Raw genomic sequence first — 27,414 nt, 5'->3', positions numbered from 1 at the left:
ACCCAAATGGTTAATAGCAGCATCAAATCCAATTTACCAATTACCACAGATGAATATTATGATGTTTGCTTACAAGCAACATTCTCCAGTCTTGTTCTTATAAAACTAGCCAAGACCTCACTGGTTTTTAGCTTATCGGGAAAAAAAGGAAAAACAACTTGTCGATTTCAACTTCACTTAGGAGATAAGAAGCCATCAAATTTTTTCAGTTTTCGAATAAGAGGCTGTTTGGAGGATGCTTCGACCAAGAAAACAAGAAAAGAATAAGGGAACAAGGTAGGGGAAAGAAAAAGTAAGGAATTAAAAGAGAAGAAACAAACAAGTTAGGGAAGAGATAAATTCTATTCTTGTTGATTGGCAAGTGTGTGTTTGTTGTCGTCGTGGTGCCTGAATTGACTTACAAGCATTCTTCATCAGCCTCAACATTATAAAACTAGCTGGGGAGAAATGAGAATGCCTACACCAATTCCCAACACTACGTACCTTGTTATCATTTGCATTAAAGATTTCTTCCTTTTCCTCTTTCCCTTTTTCTTCCACTAGAAATCCATTTCTAGAGCAAACAAATGGCTGAAGCACTCATTTCCGTGCTCCTAGAACAGTTGGCCTCAATCATAAAAACAAAAGTAGAACAAGAGGTCACACCAGTTATGGATGTTAAGAAAGAAGTGGCAAAACTCACCCGCAATTTCAAAGCTATTAAAGTTGTGCTCGAGAATGCAGAGGAGAGGCAAATGAAGGAGGTGGCTGTGAGATACTGGCTGGACAGTTTGAAGGATGTATCCTACGAGATGGACGACGTGTTGGACGAGTGGAATACTGAAATTCTGAAACAACATATTCAGAAACAAGAAAAAGAAGCCGGTAATGCTGGTAGTACTAGTACTACCAATAAGGTATGTTTCTGCATTCCTGCCCCTTGGTTTTGTTTTGGCCAAGTCCGTCAAGTAATTCTTCGTCGTGACATTGCTGTGAAGATAAAAGAACTGAATGAAAGATTAGCTCTGATTGCTAGTGAAAGACAAAACTATAATTTTCAATACATGAAAAGAGGAATTGAACAAATTGAACGACAAAAAAGTTCTTCTTTCGTTGATAAGACATTTGGTCGAGTCGACGAAAAGGAAATATTAGTAAAAAAGCTGCTGAGTAAGAGTAGTCAAGGAGAGGCGACCTGCCTTGTCATCCCTATTATAGGGATAGGAGGAATTGGCAAGACAACTCTTGCCAAACTTGCCTATAATGATGAAAAGGTTCAAGCTCATTTCAACACTAGAATATGGGTTTGTGTCTCAGATCCTTTTGATGAGATCAAAATTGCCAAAGCCATCATTAAGGGCCTGAAAAAGTGGAATACCCCAGCTTCAAATGAGTTGCAAACACTCTTGGAGTTTATACACGAGTCTTTTAAGGGCAAGAAGTTCCTTCTTGTCCTAGATGATGTGTGGAACAAAGACTACACAAAGTGGGAACCATTAAAGCTAGCTTTACAAAATGGGGCTGTGGGTAGTAGAATATTGGTGACCACAAGAAAGGAGGATGTTGCGAGGATGATGGGAGCATCCACTGATATGGTCAATTTGGAGGTGTTTAGTGAAGAAAATTGTAGGGCATTGTTCTATCACATTGCACTGGCTGATAGAGAAAAAAATGAGTTTAAAGGGTTAGAATCTATTGGTAAAGAAATTGTCAAAAAGTGTAAGGGCCTGCCCCTTGTTGCAAAGACATTGGGTGGTCTCATGCGCTACAAGAAAAAGAGGAAAGAATGGGAAGACGTTTTGAATAGTAAGATATAGATGTGGTTGAGGAACAAGTTTTCCAACCATTGTTACTAAGTTATTATGATTTGGCCCCGGCAATTAAACGTTGTCTTTTGTATTGTGTTATTTTCCCAAAAGATTATAACATTGTCAAAGATGAGTTGATTGAGTTGTGGATGTCACAAAATTATCTTAATTCAATCGGAAACAAAGAAAAAGAAGCATTAGGCGAAATGTACTTTGATAACTTAGTAATGCGCTCTTTCTTTCAAGAATTTGAGAAAGATGATCTTGGAAATATAACGGGGTGCAAGATGCATGGTGTTGTGCATGACTTTCTACAATTTGTAACTAAGAATGAATGCTTAGTTTTGGAGGCTGAGGGTGGTAATAATAAGAGAATAATGGAGTTTGATGGATATAAGAAGGTTCGTCATTTGACATTAATGTTTGCACCCGAAGATCCACTAATTCCGATTTCCTTGTGCAACTGCAAGAATTTACGGACTCTTGCAACTTTTGATTCAAAGATTACTAGTTTTGGTCGAGAGTTAATTTCACAAGTAAAATGCCTTAGAACGTTGAATTTGAGTCGTAACTCCTTGAAAGAAGTTCTAAATGAGGTTGGAGAATTGGCACATTTGAGGTATTTTGATCTGTCTTATAATGTTGATTTGATTAAATTGCCTGACACCATGTGTAATTTAATCAATATGCAAACCCTGAGACTCATTGGGTGCAGTGGACTTAAGAGATTACCTGAAGCCATGGGAAAGCTAATTAACTTGCAGCATCTTTATGTTATGGGTTGTCTTCGTCTAGAGTTGCCCAAGGGGATTGCAAGGTTAACAAGTCTACGAAAGCTAGATGTAGTTTACATTTATGAAGTTCGCATCCTTGACATTGATAACAACGAGGAAGCATTATTCGAGTTAAGTGATTTGAGAAACATGGACCAGCTTCGTGGGAGTTTCCGAATTGAATTTTTGGAGAATCTGAAGGACGCGAGGCAGGCCGAGAAAGCGCACTTGGTGAACAAAAATTGCCTTGTCAGTCTGGAATTCGCGTTCCCCTTAGCTAAAACAGCGAATCACGTCGAGGAAGAAACAGTGAATGCCTTACAACCACATCCAAATCTGGAATCCTTATCTATTGAATTCTACAGTGGCACCACACTCCGGCCCCATTGGATGACGTCGTTAAACAAATTGAGAAGCCTTACCCTCAAATGTTGCCCTTTTGTTGAGTTTGTGCCTCCTTTGGGGAGATTGGAGTCCCTTGAAGTACTGAAGATAGAAGAGTGTCGGAGCTTGAAAAAGGTAGGAGTTGAGTTTTTGGGAATAGATGGAACAATAGAAACACCAACATCATCGTCGTCATCACTTATTTTATTCCCAAGTTTGAAAAGACTTGAATTCGAGTATATGCCCATGTGGGAAGAGTGGGAAGGAATGACAGGGTGGAGTGAAGAAGAGGATTCTCAGAAGACAATTACAATAATGCCCTGCCTTTCTTCCTTACAAATTATTTATTGCAAAGTGCTTAAAACACTGCCAAACTTCCTACGAAATACACCACTAAAGGAGTTGGTCATCGACTACTCTCCAACACTTGCACAAGGTTTCCGAAAAGGCAGAGGAGAGTGGCCCAAGATTTCTCACATCCCAAACATCAAAGTTTATGAAGAATTTGTACAAAAAGACGGAGTTTACCAAACTGATGATGATGAGACGCCAAGTGCCACTTCCACCTCTTCTTCTGGTAATGTCTATTAAGATTTCATTTTGTTAATGTCTATCTATATTATTCATTTATCATCACAAATTTTCTTCTTTTCTTTATGTTGTTTTTTCTTTGGGAAATTCCATGTCTATTTATTCGAATACGAAAGAACAAGAACAAACTGATGATGAATCCCTACTGGAGGAGGACCATGCTGCTTCCACCTCTTCTGGTATTAAGATTTCTTTTTGTTAATGTCTATTTATATTATTCAATATTTTTGCCAATATTTATATTATTCATTTATCATCACAAATTTTCTTCTTTTCTTTATGTTTGTTTTTTCTTTGGGAAAATTCCATGTCTATTTATTCAAATACCAAACTGATGATAAAAAATAAAAATAAAAACTCACATGTGGTGGGTGTAAAGTCAAGACAAATATAAAGTGGTTGGAGAATGTTTTTATTTTTTTATATTTTGCAAATATTTTTTAAGATGATATATATATTTAATGGTTTGAAATTCATTGGGTTATGTAGGTATTAAAAAATTTCTCTAAAGTTGTCTCGGACTATAAATCCTCGATGTGCCGACGACCCCCATTTTCAAAATCCAGGTACGTACTCTACTGCTTATATGATGAATGTTATGCAGAAATTATATCTATTCTATCAACACTTATTGAAGCTGAAGAAGGTTTTGATTTTCTTATATGTCAGCAGTTGAAGGTATTTTCTAGCATGCAAAGAGGGAAGTCTCATTTGAATTCACACTTTGAAGATAATCTTGTCGGAAGTGCGTATGTTATATAGTATGGAAAATAATTATAATATCCGATATGTATGTATAGCCAATAATTCAATCATGAACTCTGTTGAGATGTTTTATTATATTATGATCTCTGTTGAGATGTTGTTATATATCACTCTAATCTGAAATATCAGATAATATGTACAGTATACCCAATAATTCAATAATCAACTCTGTTGAGATGTTATATTATATTATGATCTCCGTTGAGATGTTATATATCACTCTGATGTATGATCTGAAATATCATATAATATGTACTGTATAGCCAATAATTCAATCATAAACTCTTGATGGTCTAAACTACTCTAATCTTTGAGGAGAGGAATCGAACTCGGGCGCAAAGAGGCTGACACATTGCTCATGGTCGACTGGCTACATCTGGCTAATGCTACTGGCTTTTATATCTGATTTTCATGTAATATGGGAATTTCTTATCTCAGCAGCTGAAGATTTTCACGGCAGTTGAATTTTCTTTCAAGTAGACCAAATGGATGTTACAGGAAGTGCTTTCAAATGGATGTGGAAGAAATCATTGGAATTCTTGTAGCAGGTCCACAAAATTGATGAAATACAGGGCTCATAAAGTGAGTGAAACTTGTCACGAGGGTTTTCCTATCCTAGCTTTGCCCCTCTGCATGGCTCTGCTTGATCAAAGATAAAATGGCTACTATAGATTTAAAAATATAAAGCAGAAATATCTTTTTAGCCGAAATGGCTACAATAGGCTAAAAAAGTCAAACAATATGGTAGAATATTTTCAGATATATTTCATTCTCCGAAAGGAGGTATTTATAATACAGGTTACAAACCCTAGTAGGGTTTAATTAGGAAATAAGTGGAATCCTAATTACATAATATCTATACAAAAGATAAAATAAATAAAACCCAAATAGAATAGGACTAGGACTTGCCAACACTCCCCCTCAAGTTGGAGCAAAGACGTCACGCATGCCCAACTTGTCAAGCGAGTTGAGAAAGATACTTGTAGAAACAGCTTTCGTAAGAACATCAGCTAACTGATACTCTGAACGGATGAAGGGGAAGGACACAATCTGCGCATCCAACTTTTCCTTAATGAAATTTCGATCAACCTCCACATGCTTTGTACGGTCATGTTGTACAGGATTATGAGCAATTGCAATCGCAGCCGTATTGTCACAATATAACTCCATGGGTTTATTAGGCCCAAAACCAAGGTCTTTCAACAATCTTCTCAACCATAGTAACTCAGATACACCATGGGCCATTCCCCGATACTCGGCCTCAGCACTAGATCTAGACACCACCTTTTGTTTCTTGCTCCTCCACGTAACAAGATTGCCACCCACAAACATAAAATACCCAAATGTCGAACGCCTATCTGTGGCTGAACCTGCCCAATCAGTATCTGTATACCCTTCTACATTTGTATGGCCATACTTGGAGAAAATTAACCCCTTGCCAGGAGTTACTTTCAGATACCTTAAAATACAAGTCACAGCCCCCATATGATCTACACTAGGAGAGTGCATAAACTGACTCACTATATTTACAGCATACGCAATATCTGGACGAGTATGAGCCAAATAAATCAACTTCCCCACAAGTCGTTGATAACGTTCTTTATCAGTTGGAACTTGATCGGGATATATCCCCAACTTATGATTCTGCTCACTAGGGGTATTAATCGGTTTACAATCCAACATTCCAGTTTCTGCAAGTAAATCCAAAACATACTTTCTTTGGGATAGAAAAATACCATGTTTAGATCTGGCAACTTTAATCCCAAGAAAATACTTTAAATCACCCAATGATTTCATCTCGAACTCAGAAGCCAGATACTTCTGAAGACTCTGTATCTCTACATGATCATCTCCAGTCACAATCATATCATCAACATAAATAATTAAAGCCGTCAATTTACCTTTATGACGCTTCAGAAACAAAGTATGATCAGAGTTACTTTGCACATATCCAAACTTCTTCATAGATGCAGCAAATCTTCCAAACCACGCTCTTGGAGACTGCTTTAATCCATACAAGGATTTCCGTAGCTTGCACACCTCACCCTCCTTAGAAGTCACAGGGATACCTGGCGGAGGATCCATATATATATTTCTTCCCTGAGATCACCATGGAGGAATGCATTTTTGACATCAAATTGTAGCAGCGGCCAGTCACGGTTAGCAGCTAAGGATAAGAGTACGCGTACAGTGTTGAGCTTAGCTACCGGAGCAAAAGTCTCTGTGTAATCCACTCCATATGTCTGAGTATACCCTTTTGCTACCAATCTTGCCTTGTAACGGTCAATGGATCCATCAGCCTTGTGCTTCAAAGTAAACACCCATCTGCACCCAACTGCCTTTTTTCCTTTTGGTAAAGGAACTAACTCCCAAGTAGCATTCTTGTTCAAGGCCTCCATCTCAACATGCATTGCATCTACCCAGTTTTGATCAGATAGAGCATCCTGCAACTTAGTTGGCACACATACACTAGATAATTGACACAAATATGATGCATATGACTTAGATAAGCGATGAGTTGACATATAATGGTTAATGGGATATTTAGACTTGGCATGTATATCAGGAGAATATTGTACTTTAGGTTTCCCACGGGTAGTACGTGGGGGCAAAGAATAGATAGGCATATCACTAGAAAGTACCTCATTATCACAACTTGATTGAGGCAATGGCAGGGCAGAAGGGGGTATATTATCAATTTCATCTGTACGAGAGTCGCCAATATCACTGTTATGTCCTTCTGAGAGAGGCTCGAAAAAACCACAATTTTGGTCTGGCGACTGGTCGTGGCTTTCCTCGCGACCGGTCGCTTCGCTTGTATCGGTACTGTTATCGCTCATCGACGCGGGCGACCGGTCGCTTCCTATGTGCGACCGGTCGTTTCCAAGCAGATTCATTAGCGACCGGCCGCCCACTTCTACACAACCGGTCGTATCTAGACAGGTTCGTTCGCGACCGGTCGCGTCCTCACTGCGACCGGTCGCTTCGCTCGTATCGTTACTGTAGTCCCAGCTCGACGCGAGCGACCGGTCGCTACCTATGTGCGACCGGTCGTTTTCATCCTGTTCTGGAAAAATTTCCTTATTTTCCACTCCGAAACTCTTCAATTCACTCCCCCTCTCCCCCTGAGTTGAAGAGGAGGGAGACACATAATAGGGTACTTCTTCATGAAATGTGACATCCAAAGTGACATGTACCTTCTGAGTAGGCGGGTGATAACACTTATAACCTTTCTGAGTCGTAGAATAACCAATGAAGACACAGCGGAGAGCACAAGGATCAAGTTTACTCCTTTGATGAGAGTAAACATGAACATACGCAACACACCCAAATACCTTCGGAGGTAACTTAGAGACCGAAACCGGAGGAGTAAGAACACATAACACATCAAGTGGAGTCTTGAAATCAAGAACCCGACTAGGAGTACGATTAACCAAGTAGGCGGCGGTTAAGACACCATGTCCCCAAAGGTGATGGGGAACAGACATATCCAACATCAGAGAGCGAGCAACTTCAAGTAACTGGCGATTCTTCCTTTCAGACACACCATTCTGTTGAGGTGTAAAAGGAGGGGTAGTTTGGTGAATGATACCTTGATCACGAAAGAATTGGGCCAAGGTATGATTCACATATTCACCGCCATTATCAGTGCGAAATACTTTAACGCGAGCATGGAACTGAGTAGACACCATGGCACAAAAGTCAGGAAGGATAGAGACAACATCATGTTTAGTCTTCATCAAATATACCCATGTTAAACGAGTGCAGTCATCAATAAAAGTCACAAACCAACGGAAACCATGAGAAGTCACACGAGCAGGACCCCAGACATCAGAATGTACTAACTCAAAAGACAAAGCAGCTTTATTATTACTTAAGGGAAAAACAGTACGGTGGCTCTTGGCCATTACACAAGTCTCACATTTGAAACTAGACTCATCACATGAACTAAATAATGAAGGAAACAAATGTCTAAGATAACCAAACGACGGATGTCCTAAGCGACGATGCCATAACCAAAGTTGGTGCTTGTCCTTGACACTGCCACTCAGAGCTTTATTAGCGACACAATCACGAACTGCTGCAGCCGGCAACTGTAAGTAATATAACCCCCCTATCCGTTTACCATGCCCAATCTTCTCGTGAGTCCTGAGATCCTGGAAAAAACAATGGGTAGAATAGAAGGTAGCAGAAGCGTTAAGTGTATCAAGTAAACGCCCAACAGATAACAAATTGCAATGAATATTGGGAACCAAGAGTGCATGAGACAGGGGTAAAGAAGGAGTAAGATGGATGGTACCTTCACCGGTAACTGGGGAAGGTAAACCATTAGCACTAGTAATATATGGGTCACGAGGGTTATGCAACAACTCATCAAACATTTTATCATTATAAGTCATATGATCAGAAGCACCAGTGTCAATTATCCAAGTAGTAGAACCCATACCTGGCATAGTATCAGAAGCACACAGATTTGCAGATGGAGTTGGAGGACGGGCCTCATCAGGAGTCACAGTGTAAGTGGCCTTGGGACCATACATACGAGCTTTGTAGTCAGCAAACCAATCAGGGTAACCATGCTCCTTAAAACACTTTTCAGAGTAATGATCCCCATTATAATGGCGGCACTTAGGCGGACCTTCAAGGGAGGTGGAGGCAGAAGGACGAAACCCAGCAGAAGATCCAAACTTTTTTTGCGGCGGGCGACCGGTCGCTACTTGCGGGGCGACCGGTCGTTGACGTGCTGGATCCACCTTAAGAGCCAGCGATCCTCCTCCAAGCATAGCGGACTGACGGGTATCTTCCTCCATGACCATGGCATAGGCTTCGAGAGGGGGTGGAACAAGACTAAGAGCAAGAATACGGCTACGAACACCATCATACGGTAGATCTAGCCCACCAAGAAAATCATAAACTCGATCGGCTTCAATTTCTTTCAGACGACGAGCCCCATCAGTAGAACAATTAAACTCATGCGGACGCAGACAATCAATCTCTTGCCAGATAGCATGAAGTTTTTCATAGAACACTTTCACAGATTCACCATTCTGACCTATAAGTATGGATTGCCGTCGGAGTTGAAACAAACGAGAACTATTCTGAGTCACAGTATAGGTCTTCCGAGCAGCCTCCCATATATCAAAAGCAGTATCACCATGTTCGAACAAGGCACGAACTGGTTTAGTCATGGAATTTAGAAGCCATGACTGCACCAGACAATTATCTTCTTCCCATTCGGTATAGTCAGCGGAGTCTTGAGACGGAGCAGGCTTCTTCCCATTGATCCAACTTGCCATACGACGACTAGTAATCGTAATACGCGCACCACGAGACCAAGAGGCATAATTGGAGCCATCCAATTTGTCAGATGTAATCAGGGTAGAGTAATCACGCGAGGGACGTGCCTCCTTCGGTGTAGATGCACTAGTACCAGTCACAACTATGGAATCATCACCCATGATAGATAGCAGCGGAAACAAACACAACACAAAACAGATACGATAAACACAGCACAGGCACGGGCACAAGAACCCTAAAAAGAAATTAGGGCACAGAGTAGAACACAGCACAAGAACCCTAAAAAGAAATTAGGGCACAGAGTAGAACACGGGTTTGCACAACACACACAGGTCACCAGAAACTCGGCTCTGATACCAAGTCAAACAATATGGTAGAATATTTTCAGATATATTTCATTCTCCGAAAGGAGGTATTTATAATACAGGTTACAAACCCTAGTAGGGTTTAATTAGGAAATAAGTGGAATCCTAATTACATAATATCTATACAAAAGATAAAATAAATAAAACCCAAATAGAATAGGACTAGGACTCGCCAACAAAAAAGATATATAGATACAATCGTGACAAATTAAAGCATAAATATAACTGATTGCGCAAGATTCACTGTGAGTTTGGAAAGCTCATTTCTCATCCAGGGATGGGTTGGGACCCAAACATGAATACTGTTCAAGCATTTGAAGAAGTTTGGGCATCATATCTCAAGGTATGCATCTTGTTGTATAACTTGTATCCTTCAATGTATGTGCATTTTCTAATCTATCTTGTTTTAATTTTACAGAAAAAACAAGTTTGCAAGCCGTTTTCTTAGCAAAGGATGTCCTCATTATCATTTTCTTGGTGTGATCTTCAACAACATCACTGCAACTGGACAAATCGAATATGCATCTACTCATTCTCCTCCAGATTCTGATGTTGAAAGAGACTTAGAAAATGATTTTCTAACCATTGGTGCACACATAGGTCTTAATACATAAAGTGGTTCAAGAGGGTTTAGTGAAGGAGATCAAGAAACTAGCAACAAGAACAAGCGTGCTGCTTTATTCCCCCAAAGTGATCTTCCCTCAAGGTCAAAGTCATCTTGTAAACACGAATTTCCTGCGACAAATGAGACAAGAACACGTGTACAAAATAATATTTGTATTAATGAAATTTAGGGTTACAATCTCTGTACTGAATCCTCTGATTCGATCTCCAAAGTGTTTAAAGAAAAGTTGTGTTTGATACAAGGGTCGTAGAGACTTGATCTTGATCAAACGGGTAGCACAAGGCTTGCTTGGGTGTTTGGATTTTTCTGGGGTGGAGGAACCGGCACGTATTTGTTGTGCTTGGTGGCTCTTCCGAAGTGAGGTGAAGAATGCAGAGAGTTTTCTGTTTATTCTGAGTGCTTGGGTGTGTCTAAGCCTTTTCTTTTTCTTTTTTTTTTCATCTTGAGGCCTCCTATTTATAGGCTCTTGTAGGATGCTTGACCTAAATAACTTTCCCTATTTAAAACCTTGTTTTGTGGGATTTTGATTTGATTTAAATCAATTCCCATAATCTGGCAATTTAACCTTCAATTGATTGACCTGATTAATATTTGATTTAAATCAAAGTCAATCACAAAAGATTCCTTCCTTTAATTTTGTCTTCATCTTGAACCATTTGATGCACTCCGTCGGATGTCGCCACATGTCACTTTTTGACAACTAATTCGATTTTGATGAGTCACACGCCACATGGGTGAATTATGGGGCCCACAATTTAATCCACCGAACCCTAATTATTTTCTCGTCCAATGGAATTAATTGCACCAAAATTTCTTTGTCTACAAATTGCCCCCACTTCATGATGCATGGTAGACATGTGCTTTGTCACATGTAGGAGGTGCAGCTTGAAGTGTTACTTCTTCATGTCTTTCCAATAATTTGGATTGCTTCCAACGTGGAGTTTTGAAAATCACCCTTTTTTTTTTTTTTTTTTGGAATCGTGTATCATATTAGGATGGCATTCATCCTTTGGTTATGTAGATGCCCCAATCAAGTACTGTAGCAATCCAAGGTAGCTGATGGCGAGCTTTTCTTTCCCCCCCCCCCCCCCCCCCTTTTTTTTTTTTTTGGGTTGATATTATAAAAATATCCAATATTGTTAAGATCTTGTGCGGCAAGAAACAAATCCAATATTTTCCTAAACTAGGAATAAGAAACCCTAGCACCACCAGGAGCTTTGATGGTATTTGGCTTCTTTAAATTGCACTACGTTCATGAATATTGAAATCAACCAAATAGAATAGCCAAAAAACTCCTCTTGTCGGCAAGAAGGTCTACAACTTTGAAGTTTGCATCATCCGAATTCTCAGCAACCAAAGTGGTGAGAGTTGGCTTCTTCTCCTTAATTGAAGCTACATGCACCTCCACATTCCACGTTCATATATATATAGAAGATGAATTCGCTGGTCAAAGCCACTGCAGGAATTCGTTTGTCTTCTTGTACCGAGCACTTGTCTTCATATATATATAATAGCATTAGCTGCATATATATGTGTATACACTTGTATATTTGATTGTCTGTATGAAAGAAAACTGACCTCCCTTTTTTTCTCTTCTTTTTTTTTTTTTTTTCGGCACAGCCACAAGAATCCACCTCTTTGGGACCTATCAAGAAACTTGCTGGTGTAATTCTTGAATTCCTATGGAATAATAGCAAATACGCTTGGCCGTAAGATTGAACTCACTTTTGGTTTCATCACTCTCTTCTGTGCTTGCGTCAATTCAATTTTTTTTTTTTTTAATACTGCCAGCGTAAAAAAAATCAATCTTCTTGTGCAGATTCTTTGACAACACAGTGCTAGGTAGATTGGTATCATAAGACGACACCACCATGACTTTTATGGAGATTTTTTTTTTGCTTTGATTGGAGGTACCAGGCGTACATCTCATTCTTGGTATGCATGACTATCTCTGCATAGCTTTTGCACACGTATATATTTATATATATATATATTTTTATGTCTAGTACTTTTTCAATCAAAAGTTTATAACAGCGCTCCTTTTAAAATAGGTACTCTGAAAGAAAGTGAAGAACGTAGACGTCCTATACCGCTTGGGTTTGATCCATCTCTCCGACTTGGTGATAGCCCACTCAAGCGCTTAGACTTTACGTAGTGGAGGACAAGTGAAGAACGTAGACGTCCTATACCGCTTGGGTTTGATCCATCTCTCCGACTTGGTGATAGCCCACTCAAGCGCTTAGGCTTTACGTAGCAGAAGACAAGCGAAGAACGTAGACGTCCTATACCGCTTGGGTTTGATCCATCTCTCCGACTTGGTGATAGCCCACTCAAGCGCTTAGGCTTTACGTAGTGGAGGACAAGTGAAGAACGTAGATGTCCTATACCGCTTGGGTTTGATCCATCTCTCCGACTTGGTGATAGCCCGCTCAAGCGCTTAGGCTTTACGTAGTGGAGGAGAAGTGAAGATTGCCTCTTGTGGCATTTCATCTTTATCCGGATCTCCAAGCTTGTACAAGTAAGCGCTTTCCTTTGGTTGCTCTAGTTTCTTTTCCATTCTTCAAATTCGAAGTCATTAGCCTGATATTGAATATTGTTTCATGACGCTCATCTTATACAGATGGCCTTATTCAAGTGTTTCAAGAAAGGCACTGTTACTATTCTTGAGGATGAAAGTGATAACCGGGACGAAGGTACCACATTGCTTGTAGGTGCGCCTATCCTTGCTTCGGAGGTATTAGAGGTGGACAATTCTCTTCATATTCCGTCTTGGTCCCAAGAGGTGTTTTGTCAACTGAGCAACTTCAAAAAGTCCAAGTCTACGGGTAGGGACCTTCACTCCACTGCTTTACAATTAAAGTCCTCGCATCATACAGAGACCGATTCATTAAGAGCGTTCGAACTACTCAGTGACCGAATCCATAATGGAGCAGTAAATTGGAGTTCTGTTCTCCCGAGGTCCGATGAATCTACATTTACTGAGTATTATTGGGAATGGCTTGAAGATGTGCTAAGTAGAAATACTCAAGTTCTTAAGAGCGCTGGTTTGTATGATGCAGTGTTTGCCTCATTATTTAGCTATGATCGACACGCTCCAGTCATCCGAGCCTTTTGTGAATATTGGTGTCCTACAACAAATACTCTTCATACATCGCAAGGGGAGATGTCTATTTCCCTTTGGGATCTTCATGAAATCGGTGGTCTTTCTATTACAGGTCGATTTTATGATGAGGTTATTCCAAGTGCTGAGAGTCTCAACAGGATGGACCAAAAAGGTGTGCCTTATATCCCACACATTTGTCGCTACCTGTTCTTAGCATACCACAAAATTTTACGGGATTCTAAAGGAAAATCTGGAGTAAGAATGACTGCTTGGATAAAATACTGGTTCCGAGGGCCGTTCAAGTACAAAAAGCCTTCAAGGAAAACCATACGGAACAAGTCACAAAAGCCAAAGGAAGACCTTGACCCGTCTGGTATCATTACGGCGGCACCGAAATGCACTGAGGAGGAGGAAGGGGTTTTTGAAGATTTGGGTATAACTGATGAAGATATGGAGAGATCGTACTTGGCTGCTTTCCTCGCTTGCTGGTTATGCAAATTTGTATTCCCCAAGGACGACGTCACTTTGATCAGACCGGGGGTTTTCAAAGTTGCCAGTCGAATGGCGCACGGTGTATCATTTGGCCTGGCAATCCCAGTATTGGCTAGCATTTACAAGGGGTTGAACGATATTTCTAGCGCAGATGATCCAGGAAATTGTGCAATTGTTCTTCCTTTCCATTATGTGTATGGGTGGTTGGGCGAATACTTCGACACACACTTTACATCATCTTCAGAGAAGTCTACTCCTATTATGGCAAGGTTCTCAGGAAGACTTTCAGCGAAATTCTTTGAAGATTCGACAGCTCGAGCTTTGTTCCGGACTTGTCATAAAGTGGAGCTGAGCCGTTTGGCAAGAATGTTTTCAGAGTGCAAACGACTGACTGATGAAGATCATATTTCCAAAGAAGACTTTGCGTATTTGATATGCCTTCGTTCAGGATACGTTTCTCTACGACAGGAAAACTACCGAGTCATCCAACCTTATAGCCCACACCGGTTCAGTAGACAGTTTTGCTATGTACAACAGGTGCCTGGAGAACTTAAAGATGACATCCGGAATGAGACTGTGCTATCAGTGTATTCTCACTGGAAGTCATGCTTAAATGTTGGCAGTGCATCTACAATAACCCTACCCACTAAGGACAATATCCGGGAATTTGAGGTCACCTCCAATTACGTTGCTTGGTGGTCAAAGGTGCATCGCTTTGAATCAACGAAGTCAAAGACAATCTCAACTGTAGGCAAGTCTTTGTCTTTATCTCAGCCAAAATCTTTGAAGTCACAAGGCAACGACACTTTAGTTCATGATAAACTCATACGTGACAATGCGCATAGAGTTCCTCCAGAAGTTGAAGGTAGTTCTACTACTCCTGCGCCTCGGGTTCAACACCCACCTCCAGTTGATGTTCTTCCAACTAGGGTCCCTAGTGATAAAGGAGAACTAGAAAGTGTAGCAGATTCGCATGAAGATTTCGTTCCCCTCGGTCGACGAATTCGCAACTTGAAGCGAGGGCATATAAGTAGTAATGAAGACAGTGAAGTCAACTTTAGGCATAAGAAGACAAGTGTCGGATCTCTCTATTGCAATATGGACACGGCATACCCACTCGATGACACATTTTTTTGTGATGTACCTGCTGTTTTGCAACCAGTCCTAATGAATGAGGTAAGCAATTTGTTTCGTTTTGAGCCCTATTTTTTTTTTTCAAATTTTTTTATATTTAATTATATATATATATATATATATATATATATATTTTCAGGGAGAAGTCGTGCATCATGTTCCTACCGTGTCCGAGCTTGTGCCATTTAATCCTGTGCCTATCGAAAGGGAAAATCGTACTTTGCACCTGATAAGTGGTTCAGGTGTTAGCCTAAGAGGTATTAATCGAATCTTTGTCACACTCCGTGTTTAGAAATCTTTGAGTCTACTCGCTTAACCATTATTCTTTGATCAATGTAGGTTCGCATGCGCAGCAACATCTATCAAAGCTGCCTAATCACGCATCTACCTCTGAAATGTCATGTGGAGAACCCAAATTAGGTGTTGCAGACAAGACCCTTCGTAAAGTAGTTTCCGTTTTAGGAAACCAAATAAAAAGCATAATCTTGAAGGCTTCATTAGAACGGCTTCCTTCATTCAAAGATGAGCTTGGCAAGTTGTTGACTACCCTTGACAATGTGGGGGCGGACGTCTCATCTTTAAGAGCTATGATCGATGCACTTATGGTGACCGCAATTGACTATTATTCTGCACACTCTACTTACTCCCAGAAGCTTTCTCCTGAGGTTCAAAGCGATCGTTTAGTTGCTGTTGACTCTTCACTTTCTATTGCTTTGGCTCTGCAACAAGCTGAAGAGGTTCATCAGTTTTCCATACTTGAGTCTATTAAATCTGCCAACACGCGTATGGAAGAGTTGAAGAGAGAACAAGAAGAATTGGAGTTAAGACTGCGTCAACTAAACGAATCACTTTCGGAGAGTGGTGCACAGCTTTCATATCATCATGGTGAGGTTAACCGCTTGAGAGAGGATAAGATAGCAGTCGAAAAAGCTCCTGTATTATCGGCTACTGATGCTGAGACTTTAGATGCGCTACGAGTTTCTTTTGAGAGATTACGTAATGGCTTCAGGGACTTGTCTTGGGAGTAGCAAATTTTATTGTTGTAAACCTTCTTTGTTTCATTCGTATTTTTCTTCGAACTTGTCAAAGTGTTGATGTTTACTAGTTAACTTTCATAATGAAATAAAAGCATTTTCTTATTTCATTATTTCTTTCAAATGGTTCGGATTGATGGGGAAACCCTTTGTTTTTATTTTGATGTGACTGAACTTGGAATTATTTGTCCAAGCTGCCTACGTACCCTCGATAAAAAGGGATCAAGTCATCACGTAGTTCAAAGGGTTTTTTTTTTTTTTTAATTTTTTTTTTTTTTTTTTTGGTGTCCTAACTTTTGCTTGAGCCGCCCTTTTGGGTTTTCAACTCAACGGACTTTCTTATGCTCTAACTTTTTCTTGGATCGCCCTTTCGGGTTTTCAATCCAACGAGCCACTTTTTTTTTTATGCTCTAACTTTTGCTTGAGTCGCCCTTTCGGGTTTTCAACTCAACGAGCCACTTTTTTTTTTTTTTTTTTTTTTTTTTTGAGTGCCGTACGCAGTTTAGGCTCATGCGGGCCAGGAGCTTTGATTTACTTCATGCATAGTATCGTTTCAAGAACTTTCCATTGATGGGGCCGACTCTTAAGCCGTCCTCAGCTACGATCTTGTAAGCGCCACTTGTGTATACTTCTCGTACTACGTAGGGCCCATCCCACTTCGAAGCAAACTTACTTCCCGTTTTGTGCATTGTGATGATAGGTCTACGCAATGCGAGGATGAGATCTCCTACCTGGAAAGATCTAGGGTGGACTTTCTTATTAAAAGCATTTGAAAGCCGGGCTTGATAACACTCTAAGCGTTGTTGCGCTTCGAGTCTCTTTTCATCTAATGCTTCTAATTCTTGGAGACGTAGCTTCGCATTCTCTTCGTCAGTCAATCTTCTTGTATGGCCATCCTCAGTGATGGAATTTGACTTTCTAAAGGCAAGACCGCTTCCACGCCATACACAAGCGAATACGGCGTAGCCTGAGTAGGCGTCCGGTATGTCGTCCGATAAGCCCATAATGCTTCATTTATCCTTTCATGCCAGTCTTTCTTGGTTCTCCCGACAACTTTTTTCAACAGGTTGCAAAGAGTTTTGTTGAATGCTTCTGCAAGACCATTGGCCGGGGCATTGTACATTGAAGAGTTGCGTTGCTTAAAACCGAAGTCTTCACACAGTTTGTCCATTAACCGATTTGAGAATGGTTTTCCATTGTCTGTGATGATGTAACGTGGCACACCATACCGATGAATGATGTTCACTTTGATAAAGCTCACTACGTTTTCTTTCTTCACTTCTTTTAGAGGTACAGCTTCTGCCCATTTCGAAAAGTAGTCTGTGGCTGCAAGGATGTAAGAATGACCGTCGGAAGATTTGGGTGCTATTGGTCCCACCACATCAAGACCCCATGCATCAAATGGCCACGAAGTAATCGTGGGATGTAGCGGCTCCGGTGGTTGGTGTATAAAGTTGGCATGGAATTGACATGCCTGGCACTTCTTCACATAATCCATGCAATCCTTGACCATAGTCGGCCAATAGTAGCCCATCCTCTTTATTTGGAAATGTAGCTTTGGCCCTGATTGATGAGCTCCACAAATACCTGAGTGAGCTTCCTCCATTGCTTTGGATGCATCTTCTTCTCCCAAGCATCTTAGAAACACGCCTTCGAATGAACGACGGTAGAGAATTTCTTTGTAATAAATGAATCGAGGTGCCCGACGTCGTACCTTTGATCGATGTCTCTTGTCATCTGGCAGTTTCCCATGCTCAAGATAATCAATTAAAGGTTGTCTCCAGTCGTCAATGTCAATGGACAATACTGAGATAATGTTGACTCCTTCTTGCGATGCTCCAAGTGCTAATGGAACAACCCAACGGTGGCAAATTGGAAGATTCACTGCTTCATCTTTTGTTAATGCCAACGTAGCAGCAAGGTTGGCTAAGGCATCTGCCATTTGATTTTCTTTTCTCGGCACATGTTCCAGCGTCACGAGGTCAAACTTTTCAAGTAACTGCGTGGCCATTTGGTGGTATGGAATCAAATCATCCTTCCTGACCTCGTAATAGGTCAGTAGCTGGTTGATCACTAACATGGAGTCACCGTACACTTCTAAGCTTGATATCTTCATCTCCACGGCCATTTGTAAGCCCATGATCAAAGCTTGGTATTCTGCCACATTGTTTGAGCAAAGTTCACTTAAACAGAATGAATATGGTAATACGTGTCTCTCGGGTGATAAGAAGACTACGCCAGCCCCTGCCCCATCTATGCGAGCCGATCCGTCGAAGAACATCATCCAAGCAGGAGAAACGTCAGCGAAGAAGACTTGTTCGTCGGGTAAGTCATCTGAAATTTCCCAGTCTGCTGGAATTGGATGGTCGGCTAGGAAGTCTGCAACAGCTTGACCCTTAACCGCCTTTGCTGGAGTGTAGATGATTTCATATTGATTGAGAAGTAATGCCCACTTGGCCAAACGCCCCGTCAAGACTAGTTTTGACATAACGTACTTCACTGGGTCAGCTCGTGCAATTAGATGAACTGTGAACGCTTGCATATAGTGCCTTAACTTCTGAATAGCGAAAACAAGTGCAAGACACGTCTTTTCTATAGGCGTGTAATTTAGTTCAAGACCAGTAAGGGTTCGGCTTAGATAGTAGAGTGCTTGCTCTTTATGGGACTCATTCTCTTGTGCCAGAAGGGCTCCGATTGATCTCTCTTGCGCCGCAATGTACAATATGAGTGGCTTGCCGGGAATAGGAGCTCCTAACAGTGGTGAACTCGATAAGTACTTCTTTATGCTCTCAAAGGCATTGTGACAAGCCTCATCCCAAACGAATGAGACATCCTTTTTCATAAGACGACTGAATGGTTGACATCGCCCTGCTAAGTTTGAGATGAATCGCCGAATAAAAGCGAGACGTCCTTGTAAACTTTTCAGCTCACGTAAATTTCTTGGCTTGGGCATATCTCGGATAGCCTTAATTTTAGACTGATCTACTTCGATGCCTCGATGCTTAACAATGAAACCAAGAAATTTACCTGATGTGACGCCAAAAGCACACTTCAAAGGGTTCATCTTGAGTTGGTATTTTCGCAGCCTGTTGAACACCATTCTCAGGTCTTTCAAATGATCTTCTCTTTTTGATGACTTGATCACCAGATCATCAACGTAGCACTCGACATTCTTGTGAAGCATGTCGCCAAAGATCTTTTGCATTGCACGTTGATAGGTCGCACCTGCATTCTTAAGACCGAATGGCATCACCTTGTAACAGTAAATTCCTTTCGGAGTGCGGAAAGCTGTGAGTTCTTCATCTTCTGGCGACATTCTTATTTGATTGTATCCAGATGAACCGTCCATGAAAGATAGGGCTTCATGACTTGTGGTTGCATCTACCATGAGCTCAATTATGGGCAATGGAAAGTCATCCTTCGGGCAAGCCTCGTTTAAATCTCGGAAGTCAACACAAATACGAATCTGTCCAGTAATCTTCTTCTTCACCGGAACAATATTCGCGATCCATGTTGGGTATTTCACCTCCCTAATGAATCCGGCAGCGATCAACTTATCGACTTCAGCTTCGATTTGACCTAGAAGCTCCGGGCGAAAACGACGTTGAGTTTGTTTGATCGGACGCGTTCCAGGCTTGACTGCAAGGTGATGGACAACAACTTTTGGATCGAGGCCTGGCATTTCCTTATATGTCCAACCAAATACATCTTTATACTCAAGTAGCAGTTGATAATATGATTTCTCTTCACTAGGGCTTAAGAGTGCACTAACGAAGATGGGTCTGGGATCTTCACTTGTACCCAAGTTGAGTTCTTTTAATTCATCTACAGTCGCCTGCCCTCCATCTTCTAGTGCAGGAGGGGCTTCATGAACCTCATCCTCGAAAGGTTCCTCTTCATCGACCTCTTTAATCGTAACATGATGAACAGCTAGGACCTCTACTTCTTCATCATCGCTTTTGTTTTGCTGACTTACAGCCTTCCCAGTATGTATGATTGTCCGTCGTTTCACTTTGAGCTGGTCACTTGAAGTTATGTCTAATGTTGATTGACGTTTCATACGTGACGGAATTAGGCTTCGAATTTCATTATCTTCTGTCGAATCAATATGAACTCCGCCTTTCAATTCCCACTGGTTTTTTTCTTCAGACTGCTTGTTTGGAACTCCGAGTCTTTCTAGCACCGATCGACGTGAAGTTGATTGAACTCCCCTTTGGCTATTATCTCCAGTTAACCTTTTGAACACGGAGGGTCGTGATGTTGATTCTTTGATACGACTAAAAACCGAGGTCCGTTGGGTAGGCTTGGCTAAGCGGTCAAACACTGATGCTCTCTTAGTAGACTTTAATTCTTCCTCCTCTTCGACCACTTCAGCACTAATGTGTTGAACATCTGCCTTCTTTTCCTTTCTTCTAGCAGAGATCTTCACCGGTGCAATAGGAGTAAAACCAAGGCCTGCTCTAGCTGAGTCGATTGCGTAACCCTGCTCCTTCAACTTCTTTTGGGTTTCGCTAAGGCCATGTGTCCTCTCGCCGGTGATGTCTAGATTAAGCTCTCCCAACGAAGGAGATAAGCCGAAGTCATAACCTGCCTTCGACATGAGTTTATAAGCATTAGGATCAAAACCTTCTTTAGTTCTTTTGACCGGAAAATATTCGTGTCTTGTTGCGTCTTGTGATGATCTGACGAATCCCGGTACTGAAGGTTTTGAAATGTCTGAATTGTTCAACTTGGGCAAAGGCATGGTTGTCGACTCCTTCAAGAACTTCATATCACTTTCCCCTAACTTTCTTGATTTTACTCCTTTTCCAAACGGGGATTGTCCTTCCTTTCGTCGGGACGATGAGACATAGCGAAGAACAGGAACAGACACCTTTCGTGAATCTATTATGATGATCCTGTTTGTCTAGACGAAGTGTTCTTCTTGTTGTCATTTTCTTCAATGGGAAGGCACTTTGAATCCTCATCTCTTCTTGGTATGGCCTTGCCTGTTGAGTGAACCTCAATGGGAATAACTTCAGACACCACGTCTTCGTCGATGTAAAACTTGGCGTCGGCGAAATAGGACTCGGCTTCGGTAAATGGTTTGACATCGCCCAAGATTTTCTTCACCCCACCTCTGTAAAATTTGAAACACTGGTGTAAAGTTGAAGGCACTATCCCATTTTCATGTACCCATGGCCTTCCCAAGAGAAGATTGTAGGAAGTCTTAGCATCAATCACGTGAAATAGGATGTTTGACTTTAAGTCACCTATCACGAGCTCGATTCTGATCATGCCCATGGCTCTTTGCCCTCCTTGGTTGAAGCCTTGAATCATGAGACGGCTTCGAGACAATTCATCTATGGTGATGCCTAACTTCATCATTGTGGACTTAGGCATGATGTTTACTGCCGAACCTCCATCCACGAGCATGCGACTAAGCTTCTGTTCTCGCACGTACCCTGACACAAAAAGCGGACGGTTATGTGGTTTGGACCCTAACAAGAGATCTTCATCGGTGAATGTGATAGAAGCACATGTCGCGCAACAAATAGCATGATCTTGAGACTCATACTCCAATCTTTCATCCCTTCTTGTTTTATTTGGATGAATATTGAGATCCATCAGGGCCTTGACCAATGCTATGCGTATTGCTTCAGGAAGTTGCATCGCTTCCTTAATATTGAAGTGCGACGGTGATCCCTCTGCTTGTGCTGAGACCTTTGACTCTTCATGAGTCTCAGATTTTTCTTCCGAGGCATCTTCGTCACCTATTTGATAGCAAGTTGTCATATAGACTTCCTCCATGGGCTCTCTTACGAAGAACACTTTGGGAAAGTATTCTCCTAGCATAATGGGAATTCGTGGCTCTTGGATTAGTGGTCCACTTTCTTGGTTAGAGTCTCTCCTCACCATCATTTTGGTTTTGCTATTAGGGCATCGGCGCGAACTTCTCTTTCGCCGCTCCTTCTTTGATTGAGCATTTTGTCGTTGAGGAATGCGCTTCATACGAGATCTCCTCCGAGTAACGAGCGTCCATCCTTCATTGTCATCGAAAGATGAGTTACCAACTAAGCCATCACCACCTTGATTAGTCGGTTCGCCCACCACTTCTTTCGCACACATATCAGTCACCTGGCGTATGCCCCTTATTGATTGAAACTCCGGTCTTGGCGATAATACGGGCAGCGGCACGGGATCAAAGGATCCAAACACAATTGTGGCAACATTCGCGTCTGCGATTTCGTCAACGTCCAACTCAATCCTTCCTTGCCTGGCCAAGTTCATAATTAGCTCCTTCAACATGAAGCACTTCTCTACTGGGTGGCTGACAATTCTGTGGTACTTGCAAAACTTAGGGTCGTTAACCCGGTTCATCTCTTCAGGTCGCTTACATTCTGGCAATTCGATCACCCTTTTTTCGAGCAAGTCCTCCAACATACCTGCGACGTCGGAGTCAGGGAAAGGGTACGTCTTTTCCTCCAGCTCCTTCAAGGTTCGTCGACGTCTATCCGCCTCTCGGGATGGCTCCATCCTTTTGACTTCTTTCTTCTTATCTCGGGTGGAGATTTTGACAGGGACAGTGTTGATTGTCATTGCTTCCTTGGTAGACTTCTTGATAGACTTATCTGCCTTTTGTCCAAAGACTTTCTCCTTTTTATGCTCTACGATAGGCTCATTCTTTCCTCCGTGGCTGGCGATACTTAACTCCATATCATGGGCACGAGTGGCTAACTCCTCAAACGTGCGGGGTTTGATCCCTTGTAGAATGTAGAGTAACCCCCAATGCATCCCTTGAATGCACATCTCAACTGCTGATATCTCCAAAAGCCTATCCTTGCAATCCAGGCTTAACGAGCGCCATCGATTTATGTAATCAACGACAGGCTCATCTTTCCATTGCTTGGTACTTGTGAGTTCCATCATACTCACGGTGCGACGAGTGCTATAGAATCTGTTCAGGAATTCTCGCTCCATTTGATCCCAACTGTCGATGGACTCGGACTCTAAGTCTATATACCAATCGAATGCATTTCCTTTTAAGGAACGAACGAATTGTTTCACCAAGTGGTCACCCTCTGTCCCAGCATTGTTGCACGTTTCGACGAAGTGTGCAACGTGTTGTTTTGGGTTGCCCTTTCCATCGAATTGTTGGAATTTGGGAGGTTGATATCCCGTTGGCATCCGCATGTTGTCTATCCTCCTGGTGTATGGCTTGGAATACATGAGCGTGTCTCGGGAAGGACCTCCATATTGAACCCTGATGGTGTTCGCGATCATGTCCTGAAGTTGTTGGACTGATAAAGAACCCACCGAGGCGGCGTCACCTTTCCCATGCAACTTCTCGCCCGACTCTGTTTCATGACCCAATCCTTTCTCGCTGGATTCAGCTTCATGATGTGGTCCTTTCTTGTGCGCGTCTTGACCAGGCTCCTTATCCTGATGTGTCTCCCACTTGTTAATGAGAGAAGCAATCTGCGCATCTTTCTCTTCGACCATCTTCGTCAGTTTCGTGACTGCTTCGCTCATATGGGCTAGCTGTTCTTCAATGGACATTGCTCCTGTCACCATGACCTGCATAGCCATAGAATAAGACTCACCTATAGACGCCGAGTGATTCATGGCAATCTTCTTCAGTTGGTCGTCGGATGGGGATCCATGGTAAGAGCCTGTGCTCGAGTCAGCGTCTGAAACAGGCGAGAGTGAACGTTCTCTTGAATTCTTCGAGTCCGAAAAACTCCTTTCTTCGTTCCAAGAGTTTCTCTCCTCCGCTCGAAGGGTATTCTTCTTTGCCCCCAAGGAAGCCAAATTGATAACCGGTTCACGCCTTCGGTTCATGTCTTTCGCCTTGGAGTGAGTCGGTATGGCAATGACAGGTTGAGTTGCGGATATCGCCTTGGCCTTGCTCCGGGTGACGACCCCAGCAGAGGCTCCGCTTGAGAAGGAGGCGCTCACGCTTTTGCCTATCATCGTGGGAACGGTTTGAATCTTCTTGGAAGCCATCGTTTTCGGTGTGTTGATTGATTTTGGAACTGGAGAAAGAGATGAGAGGCAGAGATTATCCCACCGGGCGTGCCAAATTTGTAAACACGAATTTCCTGCGACAAATGAGACAAGAACACGTGTACAAAATAATATTTGTATTAATGAAATTTAGGGTTACAATCTCTGTACTGAATCCTCTGATTCGATCTCCAAAGTGTTTAAAGAAAAGTTGTGTTTGATACAAGGGTCGTAGAGACTTGATCTTGATCAAACGGGTAGCACAAGGCTTGCTTGGGTGTTTGGATTTTTTTGGGGTGGAGGAATTGGCACGTATTTGTTGTGCTTGGTGGCTCTTCCGAAGTGAGGTGAAGAATGCAGAGAGTTTTCTGTTTATTCTGAGTGCTTGGGTGTGTCTAAGCCTTTTCTTTTTCTTTTTTTTCATCTTGAGGCCTCCTATTTATAGGCTCTTGTAGGATGCTTGACCTAAATAACTTTCCCTATTTAAAACCTTGTTTTGTGGGATTTTGATTTGATTTAAATCAATTCCCATAATCTGGCAATTTAACCTTCAATTGATTGACCTGATTAATACTTGATTTAAATCAAAGTCAATCACAAAAGATTCCTTCCTTTAATTTTGTCTTCATCTTGAACCGTTTGATGCACTCCGTCGGATGTCGCCACATGTCACTTTTTGACAACTAATTCGATTTTGATGAGTCACACGCCACATGGGTGAATTATGGGGCCCACAATTTAATCCACCGAACCCTAATTATTTTCTCGTCCAATGGAATTAATTGCACCAAAATTTCTTTGTCTACACATCTAAATCCACCAAAATGATGAAGCCATTGAAGCTTGGGCAAAGTATCTTAATGCCAAGACTGAAGTTTCATGGGCAAGACTTAAGCGTAAGAGTGAGAAGGAAGTATCCTCTCCATATAGAGAATTGAGCACCATTGAGGATTGTATGGAAATATTGGAGGCCATGGAGGGAGTGAATGATGATGCTCATGTGAAAGCTCTGGATAAGTTTACTAATTTATATTGGAGGAAGATGTTCATGAAGATGTCGGATCCACAGAGAAGAGTGTGGCTCAATAGCCTACTAAAGTGAACGAGAGTGAATGATTAGTCTTAATTTATTTATATTAAATGATTAATTGAGCTTGACACTTATATATGATTAATTGTCCTGGTTTTCTGCTTGTGGTATGTAATTAATGGGAGATTGGATTAGAGTTGTGAAAACTTTTAAATAAGTTCAATGATTATGTATGAAAACCTTGTGGATATGCTCTCTTTCTCTTGCTTACTAATAAATATTTGGAAGCACACAATACCTCCCGATTTCTTGCACTTCTCCTATGTGCCTTCTTCGTCTATTGTTGTTTATTCTTCAATAAGTATGCTAATTGAATTTGTCATTCATATATGTATGGTATTAAAATATGGATGTTAAAATAGTATGTTTAAAATAATTTTAATAATGTTTATTAAAATATATTAATCATTAAAATAAAATAAAAAGTTCATCTTTTAATCTTAAATCTCTAAGAACTAAAGTTTTCGAACTTTGAACTGTGGTGAATTTAATGTAATTAATCATCAGATTTGCATGACAGAACAGATTAATGTACAGATTTATCTGACCTGCATATGTTCCTTTGCTTCGGTAGCAAATAATATAGAACCGGAGAGGTGGGAACAGTTAGGGAGAAAACAGATGAAAGAGAAGATCAAAATGACCCATGGAAGAAGTTAAAAGACTTTGCTGGGCAATAATCTCTCCCTCTCCCTCTTCTCTCTTTCTCTCTCACTGTCGTTTCTTCCACCCACCGAGTATTAATACTACTTACTATGGTCATTAACTACTGAGTGAAAATTTTAAATCTATTTCAAGAAAAGGCTAAAAAGCCTGCAATTGATCACAAGCTCTCGAGATTATATATATAGTCTGTTTTTTCATGTGTAGAGTATTCTGTTCTTCAGATGCATATTTTTGTGTCATAGTTACTTTTATCTTCTCTTCATTAATTAATGCACTCATCATATGCAATGCAATTGACCAAAAATGGCTGAGAGACAACCTCTAGTCTGGTGTGTTTATGAGGTCCACTCCAAACCTAACACTCACCGTTGACCAAAATTTTGCTCTAGATTTTCTTCTTTCTTCCAGAAAGGGTACTGGATGAGCCGTGCCGTCAAGAATCACTTGGTTCATGCATTTACTGATTTATATCATTGAAGCAGGTTAGAGGGGCAAATGAATATTTCATTTTTTAGTTAATATATATCTCCTTTTCAAAGCCGTTTATTGAATTTCTTGTGATGGTTATTTGTTGTCTGCGTATTACAATTAGTTGGTGAGGCTTTTTGTAAACGTATAAGCAGAACCAATGCGTTACCATTGGGTTCTTTCTGAGAAAAGTACTGACGACTTCATATCATAAGTATTTATTAAAAAAATTCCAAGTTTTTTGGTTTTATTTTTCTAATTATTTTGGCATTTAAATTGGCCCCTGACATCAACTTGCCCAGGCAAGTCATGCCTTTGGGTTGCCCAGTTTCATGGCGCCCACTTCTTGCCATGACAATTTTTTCTTAGTGGGGGTTGTTTTGGAGCCTAGATCGCCTTTTGTCATTGCAAAAGGGGATGGGTGGAAGTAGGGGTGGGCATCGGGACTAGAAAACCAGAACACAGAGTTGGACCGGATGGAAAAAACCGGAAAAAAAATCGGTTGACTAAAAAGTCAACAAATTGGCATCAAACTGGACTTGACCGGTTCCAATTGATTTCGATTTCACACCTTACCAAACCGAACCGAACCAGACTGGACGAAACCAGTTGTGCTTTTTTTTTTTTTTTTTTACAAAATTATTTAAATCCAATGCTACATTTTTAATCTTATAACTAATATTTCCCGAAACCCAACTTCAAAACATTTCTCTTTTCTAGACCCAATATCTCTCTTTGTATGAATTTGGATAATTTGTTAATTTTCAACCTCAAAAAATAAAATTTTAGTTGAATCTTGTTCTTTTAAAACTAGCCTAGACCTCACTTGTTTTTAGCTTATCGAGAAAAAAAA

General features: G+C 41.1%; 3 protein-coding genes across 3 annotated transcripts; 2 read left to right on the top strand and 1 right to left on the bottom strand.

The window, feature by feature from the left end:
• The first annotated feature begins 486 nt into the window (after positions 1-486).
• Positions 487-1,796, top strand: LOC148295536 (putative disease resistance protein RGA3). The gene has a single exon (XM_088250950.1). The coding sequence runs from the start codon at positions 567-569 to the stop codon at positions 1,794-1,796; it is 1,230 nt and encodes a 409-aa protein (XP_088107076.1). The 5' UTR covers positions 487-566.
• A 31-nt stretch (positions 1,797-1,827) lies between these two features.
• On the top strand, positions 1,828-4,470 carry LOC148295535 (putative disease resistance protein At3g14460). Its single transcript, XM_088250949.1, has 4 exons — positions 1,828-3,521; positions 3,652-3,714; positions 4,025-4,101; positions 4,208-4,470. The coding sequence occupies exons 1-3, from the start codon at positions 1,937-1,939 to the stop codon at positions 4,042-4,044; spliced, it is 1,668 nt and encodes a 555-aa protein (XP_088107075.1). The 5' UTR covers positions 1,828-1,936; the 3' UTR covers positions 4,045-4,101; positions 4,208-4,470.
• Positions 4,471-17,225: 12,755 nt separating this feature from the next.
• On the bottom strand, positions 17,226-23,140 carry LOC148295534 (uncharacterized). Its single transcript, XM_088250510.1, is given in 2 exon segments — positions 17,226-21,239; positions 21,242-23,140. Coding segments are annotated over 2 exon segments (5,913 nt in total).
• Between the last annotated feature and the right edge of the window lie 4,274 nt (positions 23,141-27,414).

Source organism: Prunus avium, chromosome 3, assembly GCF_965620075.1.
Source record: "Prunus avium chromosome 3, drPruAviu1.hap1.1, whole genome shotgun sequence".
Lineage (NCBI taxonomy): Eukaryota > Viridiplantae > Streptophyta > Magnoliopsida > Rosales > Rosaceae > Prunus > Prunus avium.
The sequence above is the reverse complement of the archived record's forward strand: the minus strand, read 5'-3'. Positions and strand labels throughout refer to the sequence as shown.